At 37.4% G+C, this 27,050-nt stretch overlaps 2 protein-coding genes across 7 annotated transcripts in view; one reads left to right on the forward strand and one right to left on the reverse strand.

Annotated features, from left to right (window-relative positions):
* The window catches only part of LOC127650634 (NLR family CARD domain-containing protein 3-like), a 222,841-nt gene that overhangs the window by 181,257 nt on the left and 14,534 nt on the right, over positions 1 to 27,050 (forward strand). The window contains 6 exon segments of the mRNA XM_052136193.1: positions 1,588 to 1,756; positions 2,112 to 2,316; positions 2,481 to 4,218; positions 10,970 to 11,143; positions 11,338 to 11,508; positions 24,657 to 24,830. Coding sequence (XP_051992153.1) covers positions 1,588 to 1,756; positions 2,112 to 2,316; positions 2,481 to 4,218; positions 10,970 to 11,143; positions 11,338 to 11,508; positions 24,657 to 24,830 — 2,631 coding nt within the window.
* The window catches only part of LOC127650631 (NACHT, LRR and PYD domains-containing protein 3-like), a 280,247-nt gene that overhangs the window by 11,876 nt on the left and 241,321 nt on the right, over positions 1 to 27,050 (reverse strand). The window lies entirely within an intron of this gene.

The raw sequence follows: 27,050 nt of genomic DNA on the forward strand, positions 1-27,050 counted from the left end.
ATAAGCTTTAAAGGGATAGTTCAGTGAAAGTGAACGGTTTGTCATCATTTACTCACCCTCATGTTGTACCAAACCCATTTAACATGTGGAACAGTAAATGAGATGTTCGGTCTCAGTCACTGAATCTTTTTCCCCTTTAATGAAAGTGAATGTTGAATAAGATCATTTGTGTTCCACTGAAGAAAGAAAGACATACGGGTTTAGAACAACATGAGGGTGAGAAAATGATGACAGATTTGTAATTTTGGCTCAACTATCCCTTTAAGAGCATGAAACACCTGCTGCACCTTTAAATGTTGTTTGTCTCTTTCAGACTCCTCCTCCTCAGGTGGCAGGTGAAAGTGAAACTATTAAAACAGGATCCATTTTGTGACAAGAGCAGAAAATTACACGACGAGAGAAACAGAGAAAAAGTTTGACAGTTTTTGTTCCACTGAATTGTTGGAAACAATCAATAAATTCATTGTGAAGTATTTTGTAGGTGATATTCTAGTCAGTAAAGAGGAACATCAACAGTTCTTGACAGGTGAGTACTGAACTGCTGCTAAACAAACCAAAACTCACAAGACAACAATAATAAACCTTTCAAACTATCAGCTACAGTAAGACATCTAACAGATATCTAAGTATTAATCACAGCAGAACAAACAGATACTGAGACTTTTGCTCTTTTATCTGAATTGTCAGTATGTGTTCAGTTTCTTTGGCACTGAAATGTTATTTCTTCTATTGACTTGAAACGTTGCTTTGTTTTCTTCTGTTGAGTCTTCTGATGTTTTCTCTTTATGCTGGTGTTTAACATGTCATAAAAGCTGACAGTCTGCAATTGAACCTCATTGATTCATTTCTAATGGAATATTCTAGAGGACAAATAAAAACAAATATGTGTCAGTATTGAACAAATAAACACGTCACAAATATAGATGATGTCCCGTTTGTTGACAGGTGTTCAGTGGACTGTTCAGATGATGTCATGGACTCCACAAAGGATCTCAGTGGACAGACAGACACAGGGAAGGTCAAGAGGTCAGAGGATTTCAATGCTTTAATAAAATACACTGATAGATATTTCTGATATGCTGCACAACACTACAGTATAAAAACACTGAGGAGAAATGAGAACAGACTGGATTATCTCAAGTATAAACATGTGAAAACAGCTTTAGGGTAAAGTGAGATCTACAGTCAGATGACAGTGAGACCGGTTTGATTCAGTCACAGACATGATCAAACCTGTACAGTCAGTCGTATGTAGAAGGTGAAACTCAAATGTGTTTCTCTGAACATTTTTACACAAACCGTGGTAGTCCACAAATGGTGGTAAAACTGTGGAGTTTTCTCTATATAAATGTTCAATAATATTAAACAATCTATGAATACAATCATAAAGACAAGTACAGGTGTTCACAGCGGCTCGAGTGTTTATGTGAGAACTTATGTTGATGTTAGTGACATTGCAAGTTCTCATGTGACATATAATATATAAGACACATCATTAAATGTGTTTTATTGCACTGGATGTTGAAATTATGTTTTCAGATTACTAAAAAAACACATGAACTAAACTCTGTTTAATTGCTGTTTTAGTGTCATTCATGGAGAATCTCCTGAACCCAGCTGTGTGTCCATGAAGAGTGACCGGTCAATGGTTCAACCATTTAACTTCAGTTCAGGAGAGTCTTTGATCAACTACAGAAACAAACAGGATGAATCAGAGTCAACTGCTGGGAAAGTGCCATTGGACTCCATTTTTGAGGTGTGTGTGTGTGTGTGTGTGTGTGTGTGTGTGTGTGTGCGTGTGTGTGTGTGTGTGTGTGTGTGTGTGTGTGACTGAGAGAGAGAGAGAGAGAGAGAGAGAGAGAGCGCGCCACATTTATACCTTATAGGCTGTTTTTTAAATACACACTGTCGTGTCTCATACACTTTAGGAAGCTTTACAGCTTCACCCTCATCTTAAAAACACACACACACACACACACACACTCAAACAAACACTGATGAATTCAAGACAACTAAAGCACAAATAAAATGAGTGGTGATTCTTGTCCACTGATCCTTCAGTTCCTCTGTTACTGAATGAAGTTTGTTGTTTGAATGTTCACTGATTTCAGGAACTTGAGCACAAAATCATCTCTCTGATGAAGAAAGAGCTGAAGAGTTTCAAGAGACTACTGATCTCAGATTCCCCAGCATGCTCTGAGAGAGAGGAGGAGGATGATGAAGGTCAGAGCAGAGTCAGAGAGGGGTTTCTGAAGATCACACTGCACGTCCTGAAGAAGATGAAGCAGACAGACCTCGCTAACACACTTCAAACCAGTAAGAGCTCGCACTCACATCACTATTACATCACGTCACCTTCAGAGGAAACACACAGTGTCTGGATTCACTCAATATTAGTGAAAGAAAATAAACTTAATATCTAATGACCATTAAACATCAACATCAATTATAATTCCCATTTCTTTTCCTCTTTACATCAGAACTGATTTCTGTGCATCAACAAAAACTCAAAACGAAACTAAAAGAGAAATTCCAGAGAATTACTGAAGGAATGTCAAATCAAAGCAGCTCAACACTTGTGAATGAGATCTACACAGAGCTGTACATCACAGAGGGAGGGAGTGCAGAGATCAATAATGAACATGAGGTGAGACAGATTGAGACAGCATCCAGGAGAGCAGAGACACAGGAAACACCAATCAAATGCAATGACATCTTTAAAGCCTTACCTGGACAAGACAAAGCCATCAGAACTGTCCTGACTAAAGGAGTTGCTGGAATTGGAAAAACTGTCTCTGTGCAGAAGTTCATTGTGGACTGGACTGAAGGAAAAGCAAATCAGGATGTTCACTTCATATTTCCACTTCCTTTCAGAGAGCTCAATCTGATGAAGCACAAAAATATCAGTTTGATGGATCTTCTTCATCAGTTTTTCACAGATACAAAAGAATTGAGAGAATTGAAAACATTCCTTGATGACTACAAAGTCATTTTCATTTTTGATGGTCTGGATGAGTGTCGACTTCCTCTAGATTTCCAGAACAATGATATTTTGTGTGATGTGACAGAATCGGCCTCAGTGGATGTGCTGCTGACCAACCTCATCAAGGGGAAACTGCTTCCTTCTGCTCTGCTCTGGATCACCTCTCGACCAGCAGCAGCCAATCAAATTCCTCCTGAGTGTGTTGACCAGCTCACAGATGTACGAGGCTTCAATGACCCTCAGAAGGACGAGTATTTCAGGAAGAGAATAAAAGATGAGCGTCTGGCCAACAGAATCATCACACACATGAAATCATCAAGAAGCCTGTACATCATGTGTCACATACCAGTCTTCTGTTGGATTTCAGCCACTGTTCTCCAGAGACTGTTGAGTGAAGGAGAGAGTGCAGAGATCCCCAAGACTCTCACTCAAATGTTCACACACTTCCTGATCTTTCAGAGCAAACTGAAGAGCCAGAAGTATGATGGGAAATGTGAGGTGGATCTTCAGCAGGCTAGAAAGAGGATTCTGTCTCTGGGAAAACTGGCTTTTCAACAGCTGGAAAAAGGGAACCTGATCTTCTATGAGGAGGACCTGAGAGAGTGTGGCATTGATGTCAGAGAAGCGTCAGTGTACTCGGGAGTTTGTACCCAAATCTTCAGAGAGGAGTTTGGACTGCACCTGGGGAAGGTGTTCAGCTTTGTGCATCTGAGCATTCAGGAGTTTCTCGCTGCTTTATTCAAGTTTCTGCAAAACAAGTCAAGAATGAGTGATTTCCTGAAGAGTGAAGTGGACAAGGCCTTACAAAGTGAGAACGGACACCTGGATCTTTTCATTTGATTCCTTCTGGGTCTCTCACTGAAGTCCAATCAGACAATCTTACGAGACCTACTGACACAGACAGGAAGCAGCTCTGACAGCAAACAGGAAATAGTTGAGTACATTAAGATGAAGATCAGGGAGAATCCCTCTCCAGAGAAATCCATCAATCTGTTCCACTGTCTGAATGAACTCAATGATCATTCTCTAGTGCAGGAAGTACAAACATACGTGAACAGAAGAGATATCAATCGTCTCTCTGGAGTCCGTCTCTCTCCTGCTCAGTGGTCAGCTCTGGTGTTTGTGTTGCTGAACTCAGAAGAGGAGCTGGATCAGTTTAATCTGAGGAAATATGATCCATCACATAAATGTCTTCTGAGACTGCTGCCGGTGATCAAAGCATCCAGAAAAGCTGAGTGAGTAATTTAGTGTTTTAATCTCACTTTATTGTAATTAAATAGTAGAGGTTAGATTATAATGTACTTTGTTAGATTAAAAACAACCCCTTATACTATTTTGATGTTTGTTTGGTTTAATATGTAATTTTTTATAGTTTTACCTTCATTTTAAACAGACATTGTAGCCAAATAGATTCAACATGTTTAATGCAAAGTTAATAATCTAGTTTAAAATAACAAAAGCATGTTTTCTACAGTTTTCCACTAATAAATACAAAACGATACTTGATTTACTTTATACTGATACTTTATCATTTTTATTTATGCTTCCACATACAATAATACACATCCGCCTCATAAATAAATAATTATTTACCTGCATATATTTTTAATAAAACATTTCTTTAATTAACATGATGTGCAAAAACCCAGTTAAATATGATACAATACTGAATTATTATTGGGGGACTCAGTCAAGTTTATTATTATAATATAATTCTGAATAATTATTACTATTATTTTAAGGATTTGATTTGTTTTATACTTTAGAAATTTATTTGTCATATTGTAGCTTCCTTTATTCCTGCAATGTTTATTTTACACAGTTTTTCTGTTTCTGTTTTGATAATCCTTTAATGGATTTTACTAAAAACTATATTAAATTATGTTATACTGTAATATATAAAATTGCATTAAGATGTGAATAATATAGCGATCAACATTTATTTAGATTGGTAATTAATTATTAGTTTAGACGGCTTTATGTCAAGTGTTTATCTTTGTTGACTGATTTACTGAGGTGACATTATTGTTAAATTAGAAGATTGTATACAGAGGAAAAGAGAATTTGGTGGTAAATATTGTGTTATCATCTGTAGGTAATGTTTTCATCTAAGTGTAATCAATAGATGTTTAACTTCATGCAGCGCTGTGTGATCAGATCTGATCAGAGTTTGACTTGAAGCAGTGCATGTCAGTTAGAAATGTTGTGTGACTTAAGATGTCGTCAGTGCCGCGTCACCGTGATGTATGCCATTAAAGTACCTTGTGTGCGATTCAAGAGCAGCCGGCTGGCACTGCCAATGCAGCTTCTCCAGTGGCTGCAAGAGCTCTGATGTCACAACTTATTCATGATTGGCCAGAATCACAGATGACAATGGTTTCATGGGATGCGACACATACTACTTTTACTACTTCAGCTATGTCAGTCTGAGAAAGAATTAAGAGTAGTATGATGGTATGCAATTAACAAGGTGTTTATTATGAAATCTCCAGTTCCAATAAACTCTCACTAATTAACGTTTTTATAACAGCACATTATTTATCTCATATTATAACATGATTATCATAGTAATATCATGTTTATTCATAAAAACAATTCCAAATGACTAAAAATATGGACTCCTTTATTGGTATCAAAATAATTCGACCTTTTCAAATCAATATTTACATTTCAAACCTGAGTTCTGATTACCACTTCGTCTGTATAAACAAAGCAATTAGTGTTGTCAAAAGTACCGACTTCGGTACCAAGTCGGTACTGAAATTTTAAAAATGTGACGCTTTGAGCGCTGTTGAGCGGAATCGTAAACACCTCTGATTGGCCATTGTGTTCACGCGCTCATCGGATATGTCTGTGATTGGCTACAATGATTAGCGCTTCAAAAACATGTTGTAAATATACATCAATGGCGCTCTTCACACAGCGCTTGCACAGATACACACGGGAGCGTTTGAAAGCAGGACCGGTCCGCTGATAGACGGCTGCTTGTGCTTTCAAAAGCTCCCACTCCCGTTTTAAAAAAAAACTTTCAAACACTTCCGTGTACTCTCAAACGCTCCTGTGCGTTGATCATTGTAGCCAATCACAGACATATCCGATGAGCGCGTGAACACAATGGCCAATCAGAGTTGTTTACGATTCCGCTCAACAGCGCTCAAAGCGTCACATTTTTAAAATTTCAGTACCGACTTGGTACCGAAGTCGGTACTTTTGACAACACTAAAAGCAATCATCGTGGGATCTTCTGTGACTAATGTGGGTTCAGCACATGTCGTGAAGCAGAATGTGTCCGGCTTGACGGCTCCGTTTTCATCTCCTCCCGCTACTACAATTGGTAAACCTTGCAGATCGATAAGGCAAGCTGCAGTTGAAGTTGAACGCACTCAATAATATTAATTAGTTGTATCTCAATCAGCTCTCTTGTTCACTAATCAAAGCATTGTTCAGGGAGTCAACCATTTTTAGGGAAAGACCCAATCGCAAAATCATTCCAGTGCACTGAAACATTCTCTCCCTAAAAATTCTCGTTGATCGCTGTGTTCACTTACCAGAAATGTTGTCATGTCTTCTGAAATCTCTCATGCCATTATAGGAGGAGTGCAAGTATAAATACATGATGTCAAAGCCTTATTTTCTCTTTAAAAGATTGATAGATTAAATTGACTTCTCAGCTTATTGCCAAGTGTTTTACACGGTGGCCTGATAAACGGGGCCACATTGTGAAAGAGAAGAACCTACATTTGCTGCCATTGAAAACAGCTAAACAATTGACTTTTTTTTTGAGCAAGTTGTTACGTATGATGATGTCACAGTGACATCATTTTTTTGTTTACATTGTTAAAACAGTAAATTATCTAATTAGTGTCTAGATTAGGCTTAAAGAGGCCCTATTATACTTATTGGGACATTACCTTTCTATTAGTGTGTAATATAGCTGTTTGTGCATATAAAAGGTCTGCAAAGTTACAAAGCACAAGTTCCACCCCAAAGGGAGTTAATCTCTCCCACAGAAAACACTGCTCCTGAACTGCCTGAAAGACATGGTTTGCAGTCCAGCCATTACTTCTGTGAAATAGCTATGTCACTATGTGGCACATTTGCCTAATTCACGCCTCAGGAGTGCGCTGCTCAGGCCTACCATCCATTTAAAAATTGTATCCCCTTGCATACTTCACTCTGTCACATGGACTTGGATTTATTGTAACAGTTAAATGTTACTTATGGTGTTATTCTACTACCCACCATTAGGGGACACCATTGTTCCTTTATGTTTAGTTAAATACCGGTAGGGAGTAGAAGAAGGGAGAGCTGTTTGGTAAGAGCAGAGCCATATAGAGAGAGAGTTGCGACAACGGAAGTTCTAAATGCTTGATCGTCACGTGATTCACGTAGACTTCAGATAGTTCCAGGAAGTGCTTTGGCGGGCATTTCAAACTGTTAGAGTAGAGTGACAGAACTGCGATTTCTGGTAATTAGTAGTCAATAAATGCATTTATTTTATATATTTATGTAACACACCAACATATGTATGTAGCATGAGTATGTTGTTACAGCGATGTTGTTTTTTTATTATCAGCAAGTTATTTTTATTTAGATGTACTGATAATATACAGAATAAGATAATATTATTCTTTAAACGTCTCACCTTTTAAAAGTGCATCGCAAACGGTTTGTTCTGCTGAATCTCTACGGCGCGGCATGTGTTTGCTGCTACTTCCGGGAACTATTGAGAGGCTCCACGAGCCGCCATTGCTGTAAAAAAAAAACGTTCCATTGGAGTCAATGGAGTTGTCGCAACTCTCTCTCTATATGGCTCTGGGTAAGAGGAAAGCATGGCTTCCCTCTGGTAACCTTACCTTTACTGATGTCCTGATTGGGAAACTTATTGTTTTTTTTTTTGCTCAATCAAAAAGGACTCCTTTTACCTACCTTTTTTTTGTACCAATGATGCTTTTTCCTACTACATGGTACATGTTGGGAATAGAAAGGAGTAATCTAACTGTATAATATCTCATTGGCCTTGGGTCATCGAAACGTGATATTAATCAAGAGGATAAGAACTGTTTTCTACTTGTGTCTGGATTTGCTGTGTGGAGTATTGAATCTGGTCTGGACTATTACCAAAGATTCAATAACTATATACATCTACATCATCTAGAAGGGTTCTTCTTTCACCTATGGACTGTGGCATACAAGTATTACCACATTCGTTGCATCCAACATTACACATTGGATTATGGTATGTTAATTTGTTTTGGGTTTATTATTGTGCATTTCACTATTGTTCTTTTTTCATAATATATCTCTACGAAGAAAATCAGTTTACTGTCCTATTGTTTTTTTTTTACATCAACCAGTTTAATGATTGTGATAAGTTGGTATGCAGATCCCTCCCCAAAAGACTTTCAGATTTATAGTAAACTTTACTCCTAGAAGTACGAGTTTGTTATAGTATTTCACTGCTTACGTTGTGCGAGTGTCCAATACCTTTTGTAAGACATGCAATGGGTTTAACTGGAACAACCTAAACCCTTGATTACTTGGAGCGTGTTGCAGGCTGATGTCACTTTGTGGAATTATTTCGTGATTTTTGCACCTGAGAAAAATATTTGGCTTATGTATAAATCATATATGTTTTATTTCATTAGAATTAATTGTTTGACAGGATTAATCAGGATTTGCACAAATTTAAATGTTAACATAACAATGAACAGGCTATAACTGTGTGATAAACAGTTTAAGTATTATGCTGTTAATATATAACTTTAATAAACTGCTTAATTGACCTAACTTCACTTCCATCATACATTAGAGTTGTTTTGGGGAAGTTCAAATATGTTTTTGAGACAAAAATTCTTAGACATCAGGATATTTTGCAGGAATTTGACCCAAGTGCTGGGATGCTAAACAAAGAGCTTTTATGAAAAAAAAAATACAAATACAAATCAAAAACTCTCACAGTAAAATTAATAGAACCAATTTGAAACTAAGAAAATAAACAAAACACCAACTGGAGAAACAGACTAGGGGCCCTATCTTGCACCCGGCGCAAATGACTTTGTACACTGACGCATGTATCATTCGTATTTTGCACCCGCGCAAAGCGGGCTTTTCCCTCCACAGACGCACGTCGGTAAACTAGGAAATGAACTTGCGCTCCCTTGGCGGGTCGGCACAAAAAGGAGGCGTGTTTCGGCGCAAACATTCCCTAGTGCTATTTTGCAGTTCCAGAAAACGATTCCGCCACTGACCAGAAAAAACCTAGTCTAAAGTCAGTGGCGCGTTGCGCGTTGTTCATAATGCTATTTTAAGCGCGCATGCTTGGCCATAATGTAGCGGGTGCACAACGCACATACACTTTGATTCTCTCATCAACACAGATGCAGCAGTTTTTATTTTTGCAAATCATACATTATAACAAGGAAAAATATTAACACATGAGGGAAATCAGTGTGGTGTCCATGAAGATGTAAAAAAATGTAGGCCTAAATCTAGCTTACACATTTACCCAAATTTTTCAGGCTAATTGTAGTAATGACGGATCAGACCTGTTTGCCCAATAGTGGCAAGACACATATGTATATAAGGACATCTAACAAATTAGTTTGTCCATCAAGAACCAGGAAAAAAAAAAATCTGAAGACTGCGAAATCACCTTTACCATAATGTAAGTACATTAAAAACCTTACACTTTAACTTACCAGTTAAGTTGAGCTTTCTCATATTTTTTTCTATTGCACAGTGAGATGGAGTATGTCTTGGGACAGAGAATTAGACGCCGGAGGGAGAGGGTCTACCGGCCCAGACAGACCTATCTCTCCCTCAGTGAGGAGGAATGTATGCGTAAGTTACGCCTGACCCGCCAGGCTGTGACAGACATCTGCCATCTCCTGGCAGATGAGCTGGGGACTGATGCACTGTCCCTATGCCTGCCCTGTTGCAGTGAGAGTTACAGCGGCATTGCATTTCTATGCATCTGGGTCGTTCCAGCACCCCCTTAGCTCCATTGGAGGCATTTCACAATCTGCCATAAGTTCGGCTATACATGCAGTTACATCAGGTCTAGTCCGACATGCTGGGGAATACATCCATCTCGGTCTAATGTTCGACTACATTAAAAAATATAACCATGCATTCGTGATTCAGAGAGAATGAGTCCAAAACATCCGAAAGTATTTATTTGTGACATTTCTTTATTTACATTTGTCAAAATGAAAAATCAATATCAAACAGTAATTGATAAAAAAAAAATACAAACGGAAAATTAGGTTGAAAAGATTTAAACAGAATAAATGTAATTCTTTTTCAATCCGCCATGCAACATGCGCACCTGCTCTTAAAGGGTATGTTGGATGACACTCTGATTGGTTTATTTCACGTTACGCCCAAACCACACCTATGAATAATGAAGCTATTTCAGACCAACCCCTTTTAAACTTAGCGTCGAGCGCAAGAGTCATTTATCCCGCCGGTAAAATAGCAACAGCGCCCAAGACCCGCCCACAAAGTTACTTGCGCTTCTCGCTTGATACTTGCGTTTCAGATCGTTAAAATAGGGCCCTAGGAGTGACTGACTAATCAAACTCACAAAATGGTCTAACAGACACAAGAAGGTAGAAGGCACAGTATGTAGAGGGAGAGCACATGAGGAACAAGTGATGACAATCAACACAACAAGGATAAGATGAGGAGGTGTGGCAAGGTGGAATGAGGAGGCAGAGTAAGTAGAGCACATGGCTGACACAAACAAAGACATGTGCTAAAAAAAAATGCACACATGGACCAAAACAGACAGAACTCAGAGCAATACAAGTTGGGCAGTCCAGACTGGGTCTTGACGGAAGAAGAGCTTCAAAAAATTAGCAAACGACTATGATCAATCAAACATAGTGGCCATATATTTTTTCTTTGTACCCAACAGTTGTGCTGAGAAGCCTTCACTAAAACATATAGATAAACACACTGTTATCTTGTCATTTCTCTCAGTCTGATGGTATGCAATCTGACAGAGCAAAGTTGTTCAGCACTGGCCTCAGTTCTCAGCTCAAACTCCTCAAGTCTGAGAGAGCTGGATCTGAGTAACAATGACCTGCAGGATTCAGGACTGAAGCTGCTCTCTGATGCACTGAAGAGTCCTCACTGTACACTTGAAATACTGAGGTTTGTGTTTGCAGATTTATTAGTACATTGGAATATACAATATGAATATATTGTGGTTCATAGCTGTGACAATGAAACAATAAATGGCTCAGTGACTTTCACAACCCTTCATATCAAACTGTAGAGCATTCACTCTGTTATTACCATTTGTTATATAAAACTGCTCTTTTTCATTGTTTCTTTATTTGTTTTAGATTTGCAGCTTGTAGATTCACTGATCAGTGCTGTGAAAGTTTGTCTTCAGTTCTACAATCATCAAAATCCCTTAGAGAGCTGGACCTGAGTAACAATGATCTGCAGGATTCAGGAGTGAAGCTACTCTCTGATGCACTGAAGAGTCCTCACTGTACACTGCAAATACTGAGGTTTGTGTTTGCAGATTCATTAGTACATTGGAATATACGTTATGAGTATATTGTGGTACATAGCTGTGGTTACTGTGTACCATTGGTTGACCGATATGGGGTTTTTAATGGCCGATATCGATATCCAGAGAGCAGGGTGGCCAATAGACCGATACCAGGCCGACATATCACACGATGGCATTTAACAACAAAACAAACCATGACTAGTCGTGTACATGTCTCATATGCTTCACGTGCAGGCAGGTGATTTTCGTGGCCATATGGGGAAATTTATCGGTCAACGCCGATAATTAAATATGTCAGAATATCATCGGATTTATCGGCCTTGGCGATGTAACGATCGCCATCTACTGTGTACTTGTGGATGGGCTCCCCCTGCTGAGTCTGTTTCCTCTCAAGTGAATCAAGTTATTCTGATTGTGACGTCACAGTTCAAAATTATCACATTAATTTATGTCCAGCTCTTTAGAAAACTCGGTAACACTTTAGAATAAGGTTCCTTCGTTAATGAATAACTACACAGGAACAAATGTGTAACACAATATTAACAATCTAGTAACTACTATTAACTAACAAGAAGCTCTGATTAATGAATTAGTAAGTAATAGCACACTATTAGTTCACTATTAACTAATGAATAACTACTATTTTTTGAAAGCTTTCCAGAGAACTACTGAAAAAGTTTCATAATTCATGCAAAACTAATCAATAACTAATGCAGGACAAATGACTAGCACCACATTAACATTTTAACTGCTACTGTAAACGAATACACAACGTTGTTTACATTATCAATATGTAATAGCATAGCAGACTTATGATTTGGGAAAGCTGTCAATAATTATCTTATGCTGTCTCCTATAACTATTTATCAGCTGAATAATTTTAAAGAAATGGATTTTTAAATGCAGTTGTCGGGACCTTACTTGTCCTGTGGCCAATTTTCTGGCATTCCTCTGGTCTGGCATTGAATCACTAGAGTCATGGTGACTACTGGAACATATTGAGTCATCAGCCATCCAAATACCATATACAGTTATTTCATTATTTAACCTACCTCTCAAAAAATATGTTTTTATGTATGTCTCCTAGCTCATATATACATATATATGTGTGTGTGTGTGAATATCTTGTGAATGATTAGAAGATTCTACACTTTAGGATTGGCTTTTCATAAGTAACTACTGTAATAATCATGGTAACTAACTAGTGATGACTCAAGTGTTAATGCATACTTCTATGGGAATTACTATCTAAAACTTCACCAAAAACCTCAAAAGCTTAAAATGACTTCAGTGTTTGCTTGCACATGATATTTATTCATCGTGACTGGAAAAATTGCTGATTTTAACAAGATGCATGGAACAAGCAACAGCTAAAGTGGCAGTGTGTATAGCCACTTGGCCATATTTATGATGACTGACTTTAAACAGTAGTCATGGAACATAAAACAGTTAAAGTGACTGTGTGTAGCCACTGGGCTAGAACATGCATGGAATGGTATTTATCATACAAAGAAATACACATACACATGCATAAACAGATTATTTTTGTCTCTCTCAAAAGTCTATAAGCAAGCGTTTTTTGTTTTCAATGGTGCTTTGCACTGGCTCCTGTCCGCATAATTCTCTGCACCGCTCTGCAAAATCAGACAGTTTCTGTCCTCTTTGGAAGGTGCCTCGCAAATTTTTGTAGGCCTCTATGTCACAAGCTTCGAGATCCGCAATTGCAGTAGTATCAGCAATGGTCTTTCTATCCATGCCACATTTGAAGTATGCCTGGGTTTTTGTTGTCCCACCTTTCAAATAGTCCAAGACCTTGTTGTACCTCTTGATGGCTTGCTCTGGAAGAAAGACTGACAAAGAACAGAGAATAATCCATTAGTGTGTTATGCTAATGAAATGTATATTTTATAAATGAATGGAAGTCGGAAGTCTGCTACAGGGAATTACAGCCTAAAGATCTTTGCTGTGTTTGGTGGTTGTAGGTTGAAGGCTGTAGGAGGAGTTTCTCTTGGAAAATTAAAGTCTCAGAAGAAGAAGAAGAAGAACCATAATAATAATAATAATTTTAAAGTGCCCCTATTATGCTATTTTAAATATTGCTAAATTGGTTTTGGAGGTTAAGTTTACATGCATCCAAGTTCAAAAAACACTGTAATTTTCATTGCAGTATTATCTCTCTTCTCATAAATGATTTGGTCTCTCTAAACCCTCTTTTCTGAGAGCCTACTCTGCTCTAATGGGTCAGATGGCCCAGTCTGCTGGGATCGACAGCGCATATCAGAAATTACATTCCATTACATTACACAGTAACGATGGCATCAGTTTAACGGTTTCAATTCAAGTCCGTTGCAATTTTGACAAATTAATACAATTAACACACATTTTTCCAAACAAGTCTTACTGTAAATATGTGCCAAAAAATTACATTCTGTAACGAACTCTGATCCTCAAGTTCACCCCGCCCCCTCTAGCTCTCACGCTCGCTCCCAATCACCAGAGTATTAGTTTCACCCGCACTCGCTCCCATCACTAGATTATTAGTTTCACCTGCACTGCTCCTTTTCCCTTATATATACACTGCCCTTTCTCCCCACACTTGTTGGTTATTGTTTAGTTTACCCCTTCGCTTTGCCAGCTCTAGTGTTCCCCTAGCTTCCCCTGTCTTTTCAACTCGCTTGTTACGTCTAACTCTATTCTGATTCCCTGGCTTCGACCTTACGCTCCCCTTGACTACTCTTCTGTGGATTTGCCCCTTTGCCATACTCTGATTCCCCGGCTTCGACCTTACGCTCCCCTTGACTACTCTTCTCTGGATTTGCCCTTTTGTACTTTTGCCTTCTCTGCAATAAAAGCAGTTTTACTCGACATTGTGACTGTCTCTTCTTGTGCAGGTTACACATTCTGTCATTATTAGTCACCCTCATGTCGTTCCAAACCTGTAATACTTTGTGTTCATCTTCAGACCACAAATTAAGATATTTTTAATGAAGTCTGACAGCTTTCTGATCCCTCCATTGACAGCTTCACAACTACCACTTTCAAGGCCCAGAAAGGTAGTAAAGACTAGGGCTGCCCCATAATATTCAACTAATCATTAGTCGACTAAAAATGTTATTAGTTGGTTAGTTACTGAAAAAAAAATAAAAACTTGTGGTGAAGTCATGCAGTCCGTGAGGGACAGATTGTTAATGGCGGGTGCTTGTGGTATTTACAATATGTCAGGCAGGAAATCCAAATCAGTGGTTTAACCTCAATTTATGAAGCCACACGAGTGCTTAGTGTGTGTTGTATTTACAACATAGTTTACCACTTTATTTACAAAATATGAATCTTGAACACGTGTTTACACAACGTCTGCTCTTGCATCAATACAACATGTATGCATTGTGGTGCTCTCATGAACGCACGCTGGAGATTAATATTTTGTAAATGTAGTAGATTATGTTCATAAATTGAGGTTAAACCAGTAGAAACACATGGATTACTTTAATCATGTCTTTACCACCTTTCTTGAAAATGCTAGTTGTGTAAGCTGTCAATGGAGGGACAGAAAGCTTTTAGATTTCATTAAAAATATCTTAATTTGTGTTCTGGAGATGGAGATTTGGAATGACACGGGGACGAGTATTGACAGAATTGTATTTGTGGGTGAACTGACCCTTAATAAATGGTTGCACAGTAAACATAAATAATAGATATGTACTAAAAACTCTGGCCACACTGGGCTGAAACTGTGCACCTGCTTTTTCACCATGTCAAATAGTCTGTTATCTGATCTGTTTTAAGTAGTGTTTTCTGTTTATATTGTTGGCAAAGAAAAAGGCATCTCTAATACTTAATGTTATAGATGCAAGAAATGAATTAAGCACAAGTATAATTACAGTAAATGAATATGGGGAAGCAAAGGAAAACCCCAGCTTCTTTAAGATTAACTTTAAGAATAGTTCCCTGAAACAAATGAAACATTAAATAGCAACAACCTTGCTCCAGCCGAAGACTGCAAAAGGCATTCTGCAGGCACAGGTTCAAGCGTTAACGTCTCCGTTTCCTTCATTTGTTGGACAAATCTGTGGAATTTTGCTGCTTCTTAAATGATCCCTCAAACAGGAATGAAACCATAGACTCCGTCAGACCAATTGCAACAGTCTCTCCATCCACATCATTGTCTATAATATAAAAGAGATAATGAAATGTACAATTGAATTACCCATCAATTAGAAGCATGCACTAAACCAGTGTTTTTGAGGCTGAAACACTGCACCACTGCCTGTGAGGTAAAGTACACACACAAAAATAGTAACCTGTGGGGAACACTTTACAGAGCTAACAAATAAATTCTGCAATAAAATAAAGATTAAAACATGAAACATACATGAACACAGAAGTAACAAACAGCAGAATTTAATAATTGCAGTGGCATAATTCTAAACAGAAGTCCAAATGGCAATCGGTGATTTAACAGGACACAGCTTTGGCATCACTGTTATTTTTGTTAGTGGATAATGTGAATAAAAACCTAACGATAATTTAAAAAATAAGTATTTGCATTTATTTTGGATGATGAAGAGGACATTTAAAATCGAAAAGTATTTTTTATATCAATTTTTATATCATCAAGGGTGTTTGTAACAATGCAATAAATATTCGTAGCGCTTTATGTCCATTTTACTTTAATTAGTAATCACTTGATTTTGTGTTTGATGGCCGTGTATAATCTGAGTCGGAGCGTTGCGTTGGGGAAGTCTCGTGCGGCCTAACAAAATGTCGCAATCCCAACGGCAGGACATTTTTGTACTCAAAATGTAAGAACTGAGATAACCATTAATTACAATGGCTAGCCCTGCAAATATAAAGTGTTTGCCACAGATTTAATTTAAAAAAATAATAAAGGCCATTGTCAGACCGAGAAGAATCCTCAAGAGATTTTGTCCCTCTTCAGAGACTTCTATGCCAAACTGCAATAGCTCCTTTATTAATTGAGCGGTAGACATTTTCCCCAACTCCATTTTAAACTTCTGAGGGCTCTTCCCAATCGGTCAGTAACGTACCACAGCCAGTCTGACTCGAGTACTTTTCACGGGCTTTAAGCAGGGGAACATATAATTAGACAAAATCAACAGAACTTGCCATCATACGTGAACAAAGAAGAATATAACATCATCCAGCATTTACCTGAAAACTGTGTCCTCCAGAAATGCTCGACGCTGGAAATCGTGTTCAGAAGAACAGATCAGGACCGACCGAACGACTCACTCAAGCCAAGCGGGAGACTTTCTTAAAGCGACAACTGTCACGGTCCCCTGTTTTCTGCCCCGTGTTTCACCTGTCACCTGTTTTAAACTACACTTCCCATAGTTCCCTGCCCTCATCACTGCCAGCAGTCACTCATTGTTCTCACCTGTGTCTCGTTTAGTCATTATTGTGTTTGTGTATTTAAACCCTGTTTATTCCCCAGTCATTGTCGATCGTTGAATGTGGATGTTTGGATGTAGATGTTCTTTTGTCTATGTTACCTTTGCCCACCGTGGATGTTTCCCCAGCCTGTGTACCCTTTGGATGTTTTCCCATCATGGACGTTTAATTTGTTCCTGTCTTGTTTTGTCTTCACCTTTTTCAATAAAAAACCGCACTTAGATCCTCACCCCTCGTCTGCCTCCTCCTGCCTTCGTAACAACAACAACCGTAACGTCTGCATAAGCAATAAATATGTTTTAAATGTTTTGTTGCCGTTCATCGTAGTCTTTATTTCAAATTTAATTCAAATATGTCTGTTTCTGATGCAATGGTCAAAAATTAATTAATTTGATTTAAAAAATGTAAAACAAAAATGAATACTAGCTACTTTACAACAAACATGAATAATTATTTCATGTTTAATATGGTGTTTTGATGTTATCATGAGCTGACATACATTAAATTAATAAAAAAAACAAAAAACTGACAAGTTATTCTAGTTGGAGCTCAACTGTAAAAAAAAATAAATAAAAAAATACCTTCCAAAGGTACAAAAATGGACCTTTGACATCCAAACCTAAAAAGTTGTAACTTTATAAGTAATTTTGGGAACATAATTGCACCTTAAGGGCCTATTGTGGACCTTTTAAAGGTACAGTTATATATTTTGTATTTATAGGAACAAAATTGTACCTTCACTGTACCTTTTTTTCTAAGTGTGTAGAATGCAATAAATTGTTTTTTCCAGTTCAGGCATCAAATGGTTTTATGTTTATGTGAAGCTGTTACATTAAATGGAAATTGTACCAGATACTTAATAAATAATTATAAAATGTATAAATGTTTATAAAAGTTACTTGTTTCATGCCTCATGTTTAAAGCAATTTTTCTAGTCATGATTTGTGCAACCAAATGCTAAAGTCATTTCAAGCGTTTTATATTTTTGGTGAACTTTTAAATAGTATACTTTTAGAAAATGTCTTTATAAGTATGTAGTAACACTTGAGTCATCACTAGTTAGTTACCATGATTATTACAGTAGTTACTAATGAAAAGCCAATCCTAAAGTGTAGAATCTTCTATTCATTCACAAGATATTCACACACACACACACACACATATATGTATATATGAGACATACATAAAAACATATTTATTAGATTTTTTTTTAAAGAGTATTATTTTTAATCAGAGGGAACATAATTTTAACCAAACAGCCGCTGTAGCCAAGTAGGTTCAAAATGTTTAATACAAGACATAAATTGTGTTACAAGTAATGAAAGCATGTTTTCCACACAGGTTTTCAGTAAACAAAGAAGGATAAATGATGTTTATTCATATTACAAAACATTTCTGTGAATGAACGTAATAAACAAAAACAACATCTTCACACACTTGTGTTTTGATTCCAGTCAGGTTGAATATTATTGTAATATATGAGTGAATTATTATTAGAATTATTGTATATAGAACTGAGATATCTCTGACATATCTATTTCACCTAGAGCCTTTATTTTGGTGGGATGATATTTGAGTTGGATCCTGGATCCTGGATCATTTGAGGTGGATCCTGTTTTTCCTCGGGGCTTGAGGTACATGCTGGGCTGTCTAGACCCCAAAGTTCTGCGACCACTTCAAAAAAGGGCGCTTTTTACGTCCCTATAGTAACGCAGAATGTAAACAGGAAACGTCTAAATCCTGGGATTGCGAAGAACAGGAAGTGGAAGGTGTTTCAGACTGTCAATCACTCGCGAACAGTGTGGGACCCTAGGGCTAAACCAAAGGGTCTTCTAGGTGGACATCTAAACGTTAGAAGCTTACTGTCTAAAAGTGAGCAAATACAGCATCTTTTATCGGATTCAAACCTGGACTTTTTATGCTTATCTGAAACCTGGCTTAATCAAAATGCTCCGTCGGCAGCTCTGAATATTCCTGGTTATAGCATCTACAGGAAAAATAGGGAGGGATCAAAAGGGGGAGGAGTGCTGGTTTACATAAAAAGCACATTACAGTGTCACAAAATCAAATGGTCAAATAATTTATTAGAATGTTTAGGTCTCAATATCACCCTTTCACCACAAATGTCATTCGTCCTTGTGGTAATGTATAGGCCTCCATCTGCAGACAACAGTTTTTATGAAAACTTTGAGCAGCTCCTAAAAGAAAGCAACCTTGATAAAGAACTTATCATTATGGGGGATTTTAACATCAATTGGGAGGACAAATCCTGTAGAAAAAAGCTTAAACAAATCACTGACAGGTATGATCTAACACAAATTGTACGTGGGCCAACAAGAATAACTAACTCTACCAAGACACAAATCGATCTCATATTTACTAATAGACCTGAAAGAATTATAAAATCGTTTAATATGTTGACAGGTTTATCAGACCACAATCTAATTCTTGTTACAAGAAAGCTTGCCAAAACACGTTTTCACCTTTGCACTAGAGAGAAAAAAAAAGAAACTATTACAATTCCTAAAAATAATTATCAAAACTTTTTAGCTGCAGCTAACCAAATTCAATGGGATGACCTTTTATCTTTAATTGATTGTGAAAAAGACAGCCAAATATTACTAAAAACACTTGAGAGAACTATTAAAGAATTCTCACAAAAAATCAAGTACAAACAACACAAAAACACTGTACCCTGGATAAATCCAGACATCATAAAAATCATGAAAGAACGTGACCAAGCCCTAAAACTAGCAAATAAAACTAAATCAAGTCATGATAGAGGACGTTTTGCTATGTTGAGAAATAAAGTTGTAAGATCATTAAGAAAAGCAAAGGCAGATTTCTTTCTCACTATAATTGAAAAATCCAATGGAAATACTAAAACAATATGGAATCAGCTAAGAAAAATGATGGGTGATCGCCCCAAAGAACAAAACACTCTAGAAATTCAACTAAATGAAAAACTGACAAACAATCTTCCGGTTATAGCAGAAGCATTTAATCACTATTTCATGGATTCTGTGGCTAACATAGCGAACTGTTTTACACTTGAGAACATATACACTCCGTCAATAGACACAAATCAATCAGTTTTTAGTTTAATTAACATCACAGAATCAGAGGTATCACAGACCATTAAATCACTCAGACCATCAAAATGTAAAGATATTTTTGATATGGATACGGTAATGCTCAAGGCGCTAAGTTTATCTATCATATCCCCCATCACCAAAATAATCAACATGTCTATTTCACAAAATATTTTCCCAAGCATGTGGAAATCAGCTGTTGTTGCTCCAATTTTCAAAAGTGGAGATCCTCATTCTATGTCAAACTACAGACCCATCAGTATAATGCCTGCAGTGTCTAAGATTGCAGAGAAACTAATAGCAAAACAAATTACTAACCATCTAAATTCCACACCCTTTGCCCTCCACCCTATGCAGTTTGGATTCAGAGCCAATTATTCCACCGAGACTGCGACTTGCTTCTTTACTGAAAACATCAGAGCTTTGTTGGACCGAGGTGGGGTTGTTGGTGCGGTGTTCCTGGATCTCCGCAAGGCTTTTGACACTGTTAATTATTCAATTTTGCTGGCTAAACTATGTAGTTATAATTTTTCCTCGGATGCGCTTAAATGGATTGAATCTTACCTCACTGACCGTCTCCAACATGTTAGAGTCCAGTCTTTTAAATCAGCCGCTCTTAGTCTGTCCACCGGTCTTCCTCAAGGATCTATTTTAGGGCCTCTATTGTTCTCACTTTATATAAATGACCTTCCGTCCGTCTGTAATGATGTCTCTATACAGATGTATGCTGATGACACTGTAGTCTATGTTCATGGTAAGAATATCTCTCAGGTGGCTGAGAAGCTCACTAAATCGATGGACAACATTACAGCTTGGTTGAAACAATCCTGCCTGCAGCTGAATACATCAAAAACAGTAGCAATGTTTTTCACAAAGTCCCACAAAAACTTTAATGTTGAGCCAGATATTTTCGTTTCTGGGGAAAGGCTGCAGATCGTGTCAGAATACAAATATCTGGGGGGTTTTTTTGATTCAAAATTGTCGTTTACATCGCATGTAAAAAGGGTCTGTAATCGCATCAAATTTAACCTCATGAATTTTAGACACATTCGCCATCAAATGTCCACACAGGCAGCAAAAATGTACATGCACTCTATGATCTTATCACATATCACTTACTGTTTACCCATCTGGTCACAAGCTGGTGTTACGTGTCTGAAACCTCTGCAGTCACTTTACAAACGATCTGTTAAAATTCTGGATAAGAGATCAATTATTTCTCACCATTGTCCAATATTACAAAAACATAGATTACTTAGCTGGGAAAACATGGTCAAATACTCAAATCTATGTCTTCTATATAAAATTATTCATGGTTTATCATCCCCTCCACTCCACCAGTTTGTTAACATCCGTACAGCTGATCATAGCAGAACCAGAGGTGCAGTGAGGGGAGATTGTGTCATTCCCTTTAGAAAAAGTGTATTTGGTCATACTTCTTTTTCTGTTCGAGCTGCTACTGAATGGAACCGCATTCCTTTAACAATCAGAAATCTAAAAACCTATTGTACATTTAAGAACCATTTAAAGAAATGGCTACTTGAATTTCAGAGCTGTCAACATTAATACATTTCTCTAGGCTTCTTGCCTTGTGTGTGTGTATATGTTATGTCTTTGTCAGATGTTTGTGTGATTGTTGGTTTGCTGTAATTCGACTGTATTTTTTTAACATAATAGGATCTTTTACTAAATGTATTGTACAATTTCTTTTTTTTTTTTATATGTAATTTTATTCTCTTTTAGGGTGACTTTTAACATCTGTCCGGGGACTGCAGATGAAAAATAGCCTTCTGGCTAATTCTGGCATATTGGCAGCAATGTTAATTAATATGCACTGTCCCTGTAATAATAAATAAATAAATAAATAAGTTGATGGACAGTTTCAGAAACAGTCTCACAATTCACCTCTAGATTGTGAAGAGCACTTTACAAACAGCTCAACGTCTGTCTCACATGAGGTGATCACTCAGAATCTGACAGTCTGATATCAACTCAAATGTTCCTCAGTTCCTCGACACAAACTCCATCTTAGGAACAGGGAAAAGACACCGCAAAATATAATAAAAATACAAACGCAAAAGAAGAACACAAAACACAGCAATATCATAAACTAATGCACAGTGAGGAACAAACGACTGAATTAAAAGGTGTTTGAAGAAATGATGTTTCATTGTGGCTGGATTTCTGCAGGTGTCAAATGAAAAGTGATGCAATGAGAGTATTGCATTTATACATTGTTCCTCTATAGATCTTATTCACATCTTTGATTTTTATGGGAATTACAGTGAGGCTGTGAGAGATAGATGTTCAGACTCTTCAATGGGTTATACAGTCATTTAAAGTGTTTTAGCTACTTTTTTTAAAGTTTGTATGATTGTTTCCCTTTTCTGCACATTATGGATAAAAGATAGTTATAAACAAATTCTTTCAAAGACAGAAAACTAAGCTTTCACTAAATTTACACTTGCATTCATATTCAAATTTCTAGAAGATGTGACACGATGTGAACACAGAGATATGTGATGCTCACTGGTTTTTATGGTGCATTCTGGGATTTTTGGGGAGTGACTGTTTTAGTGCACTGGAACAATTTTGTGATGGGGACAATCCTAAAAATGGACGACTCCCTGATCAGTGTGCTGACTAATGATCTAAAGCTGAATGAGATGCACCATATGAGTTCAGTCTCAGTGTACTTCACAGGTACAAGGGATATGAAATATATAGTTGTTACGTACACACAAAATTTGCCTTTTAATTATTTATTTTTTTATATAATCTTGCCGTAAATATGTGCACACCGTCTGGAAACTCTTGACCCTGCACTCACACTCTTATACTGCTGTATAAGCCATAGGGAGGTGGGTAATATTTATTTTCTATTTAACCTTTTTTCTCCTGTTTCTACCTTACAAGGGAGTCCGGGTTGAAATGTGTTGCTTATTTTTGTTATTTGCCAAGGCAGGAAAAGGGAATTATAAAATCTCTCCTTGTTGCACCTTTCCAACCCTAGGCTGGGGAGGGTGTAACATATCACCTGCCTTTTGGAGATCTCTGCCTGAATGAAGGAACACCACCTTCATCTCAACCTGACCAAGACCAAACTCATTGATGGAACTTGTGATCCTAGCAAACCCATCTGTTACTGTTCATCTGTGCTCCACTACTGTGAGACCTATCAGGACAGCTGAAACCTGAGAGTAGTAATTGATGAACAGCTACATTTTAGTTCTCGCATCTCATCAACTGCCTGGTCTTGCAGGTTTGTGCTTTATTACATCAGAAAAATCAGACCTTTCCTGTCTGAATATGCTGCACAGTCCCTGGTTCAAGCTCTGGTTATTTCAAGATTGGACTTCTGCAGTGTTCTGTTGGATAGCCTTCCAGCTAGTGCTATCAAGCCACTGCAGATGGTCCTGAATGCGGTGGCACGTCTGAAGAGGGCTCATGTCATACCCCTCTTGGTCTTACTCCACTGGCTATGCATAAAATTCAAAGCTTTGAATTTGGCCTTCAGGACAACCAGTGGAACAGGGCCCTCTTACACCCTGTGGACACATCATAACGAGGCACTTCACATGAATTCGCTTTCTCTGTCCCCCGAGCTTTCAACCACCTTCCATTCTGCTGAAACCATTTCAACATTCAATAAAAAGCTGAAAACAAATATTTTCTGTGAGCACTTAACCTGTCCTAAATAATGGCACTTACTATTTCAGAATTTTTTTTTAAATCCCTGTCTGTCTCTTTCTTCTGTGCTAGTTTCTGCACTATTCTAGCAACACTTAGAACTTGGCAGTGTGATCCTGCAGGTACAGTTTACTTTTATATGACAAAGTGTTTATGTTCCTCATTTGTAAGTCACTTTGGATAAAAGGGTCTGCTAAATGACTAAATGTAAATGTAGTTTTTCTGACTTTTTATGTGTGTTTGTGGATTTTCTTACTGTTGAATGAACATTAATTTATATAGCTCTTTTCTGACACTATAATCAAAGCGCTTTACACATTGAACAGGGTACTCTCCTAAACCAACACTAGTGTGCGCATCCACATGGATGATGCAACAGCAGATATAGTGCACCAGTATGCTCACCCCACACCAGCTATTGGTGGAGAGGAGAGAGTTATAGAGCCAATTAGTGGCTGGGGATTATTAGGAGGCCATGATTGAGAAGGGCCAATGGGGGGAATTTAGCCAGGACACTAGGGTTATACCCCTACTCTTTACGACAAGTACTCTATGATGTTTTTAATAACCACAGAGAGTCAGGACCTGATTTTAACATCTCATCCAAAGGACAGTGTCTTTTTCCAGTATAATGTCCCCTTCACTATACTATACTGTGGCATTAAGACCCACACAGACCACAGGGTGAGCACCCCCTGCTGGCCTCCCTAATATCTCTTCCAGTCGCAAACTTAGTCTTCCCCAGGAGGTCTCTCATCCATGTACTGGCCAGGCTAAACCTTGCTTAGCATCAGTGGCAACCAGTCTTGTGCTACAGTTTAATATGGCTGCTGGTAAATACTGATGTTTGTTTGTAGGTTATCTGACTGTTGATGTGCGTTTGTAGATTATTTGACTGGTTATATGCACGTTTTTAGATTATCTGACTGTTATGTATGTGTGTTTGTAGATTATCTGGCTGTATGGTGACAGAGGAAGGCTGTTGTTCTGTGGCATCAGCTCTGAGATCAAATCTCTCACGCCTGAAAGAGCTGGATCTGAGCTACAATCACCCAGGAGAATCAGGAGTCAGGCTGCTCTCTGAAAGACTCAACGATCCAAACTGCACACTGGACAAACTTAAGTATGTTGAGCTGTAAAACCCTGTTTATACCCATATTAACCCCTTAAACCCAGGCCCTAATTGGTCTTGAATTTATTGAATGGTCAGTAAATTCACTGAAATAGCACCTGTATTTATTCCTTTTAAAAAAATTTAATCCTTAACAATTACACACAGAAGACATATATTTTTAATGTTTCATTAGAATGAGGACATTTTTGTAATCATTACATTTTATATAGAATATTATTTTTACTCATTTTAGGAAAACAATTCAAAAGAACAATCTTTAAGCATCTGTCACTTAACCCTTTCACACTTACTGGTGCATATTTGTGATGGTTTATGACTGGCACCCTTAGAGTAGCGTCACACATTTGTGTTTCTGCAGCAGTCAGTGATGTCAGATTAAAATCGGTTTTCATACCAACACTAAATTGCACTGCCCAAGTGCCTGTAATTCATATTCACACAAACTGATACTCATACAGTCTTTTCAAGCACATGGTATGATTATTTTATGACATAGACATCAAAATGGTCACAAAATTACTACTATAAAAGTTTACAGCTCGTATACAAACAGTCAACACAAAATTGGGATTAATGTTCCTCGCAGCCATGTCTGTTTACATTAGGTGATCATTCTGTTGTCAATCACAAGTAACTCAAACAGCAACTCAATAGTCTTTTCAAGCACACAGTATGCTCATTGAAACAGACAGCCAAATTGTCGCAAAACATCACAATAACGGACAACAGCTCACCTATATGCAGTTAACACAACAGGGAAATGCGATAATTCCAGTCCAGCCATCGTTGTTTACATTAGGTGACAATGTGTTTGTCACACACACACACACACACACACACACACACACACACACACACACACACACACACATGTTGGTCTACCTATCATTATGAGGACTTTCCATAGACATAATGACTTTTATACTGTACAAACTATAGATTCTATCCTCTAAACCTAACACAACCCCTAAACCTAACCCTCACAGAAAACCTTCTGCATTTTTACATTTTCAATAAAACATTGTTTAGTATGATTTTTAAGCGATTTGAATTATGGGGACACTAGAAATGTCCTCATAAATCACATTTATAGCATAATACCCTTGTAATTACTAACTTGTAACTTACAAAATTGTCCTCGTAAATCACAAAAACACGCGCACACACACACACACACACACACACACACACACACGTTGGTACTCCTATCATAATGAGGACTCTCCATAGACATAATGATGTTTATACTGTACAAACTATCCCTGTTAGCACATGTTCATCAACCAGACATCTATTTGATGTGTGTTTACATCTTAACAACATCTATTTTACATTGTTTGCTCATCTACAATATGTCTATAAAATGACAAATATTGTCTTGAATGTCAGTCAGACTTTGAGACATTTATGATCTAGAATGTTGTAAATCTGTTATTTAAGATGTTTAGTAGATGTTGCTTTCCAGATGAAAAGATCTAAAACAGACATCAGAGACGTACGTATATTAAACCTGTAAACACACACAGTCACAAACATTGTTACTCCTATCATTATGTGGACTCTCCATAGACACAATGATTTTTATTATATATATATTCTATCCCCTAAACCTAACCCTCACATAAACATTTGGGATATTTACATTTAAAAAAAAAGACTAGAGCTGTCCTCATAAACCACATTTATAGCATAATAACTTCGTAACTACTAGTGTATAACCTAATAAAACCACCAAACACACACACACACATACAGTGTACAGTCAGACCGTATTGATGATTTCTGACTATTTTTATAACTGTATAAAAGAGGAAGTAAAATAAATACAGTACAGTAGACAAAACCCATTTGTTTATATGTTTAGTATATACAGTATTTTTAAATATATTTTTATCTATAAATGTTTTAAATGACATCAAGAATTCAGTATATTACTCGTCTACACTGTGAAGTGTCACGTGACCTCATTCTAACAGATTTTGCATTCTTTTGATATTTTGTGTGTGGACATAACTCACTCTGGGGGGCATTCAAGGGAATTCAGAACCTACTCATGAAAAGGGAAAAACAAAATTATTCATGGTTTTGATTTAGAAAAAAACACTTGAGTGTCTGATATTAAAATCCCTGAAGGACACCACCCCACCTGAATATTATTTAAAAGTGTTCGCAGTCATAAAATTATAATCCCCCAAAAATCACCCCTAT

Source organism: Xyrauchen texanus, chromosome 10, assembly GCF_025860055.1.
Source record: "Xyrauchen texanus isolate HMW12.3.18 chromosome 10, RBS_HiC_50CHRs, whole genome shotgun sequence".
In the NCBI taxonomy this organism is placed as follows: domain Eukaryota; kingdom Metazoa; phylum Chordata; class Actinopteri; order Cypriniformes; family Catostomidae; genus Xyrauchen; species Xyrauchen texanus.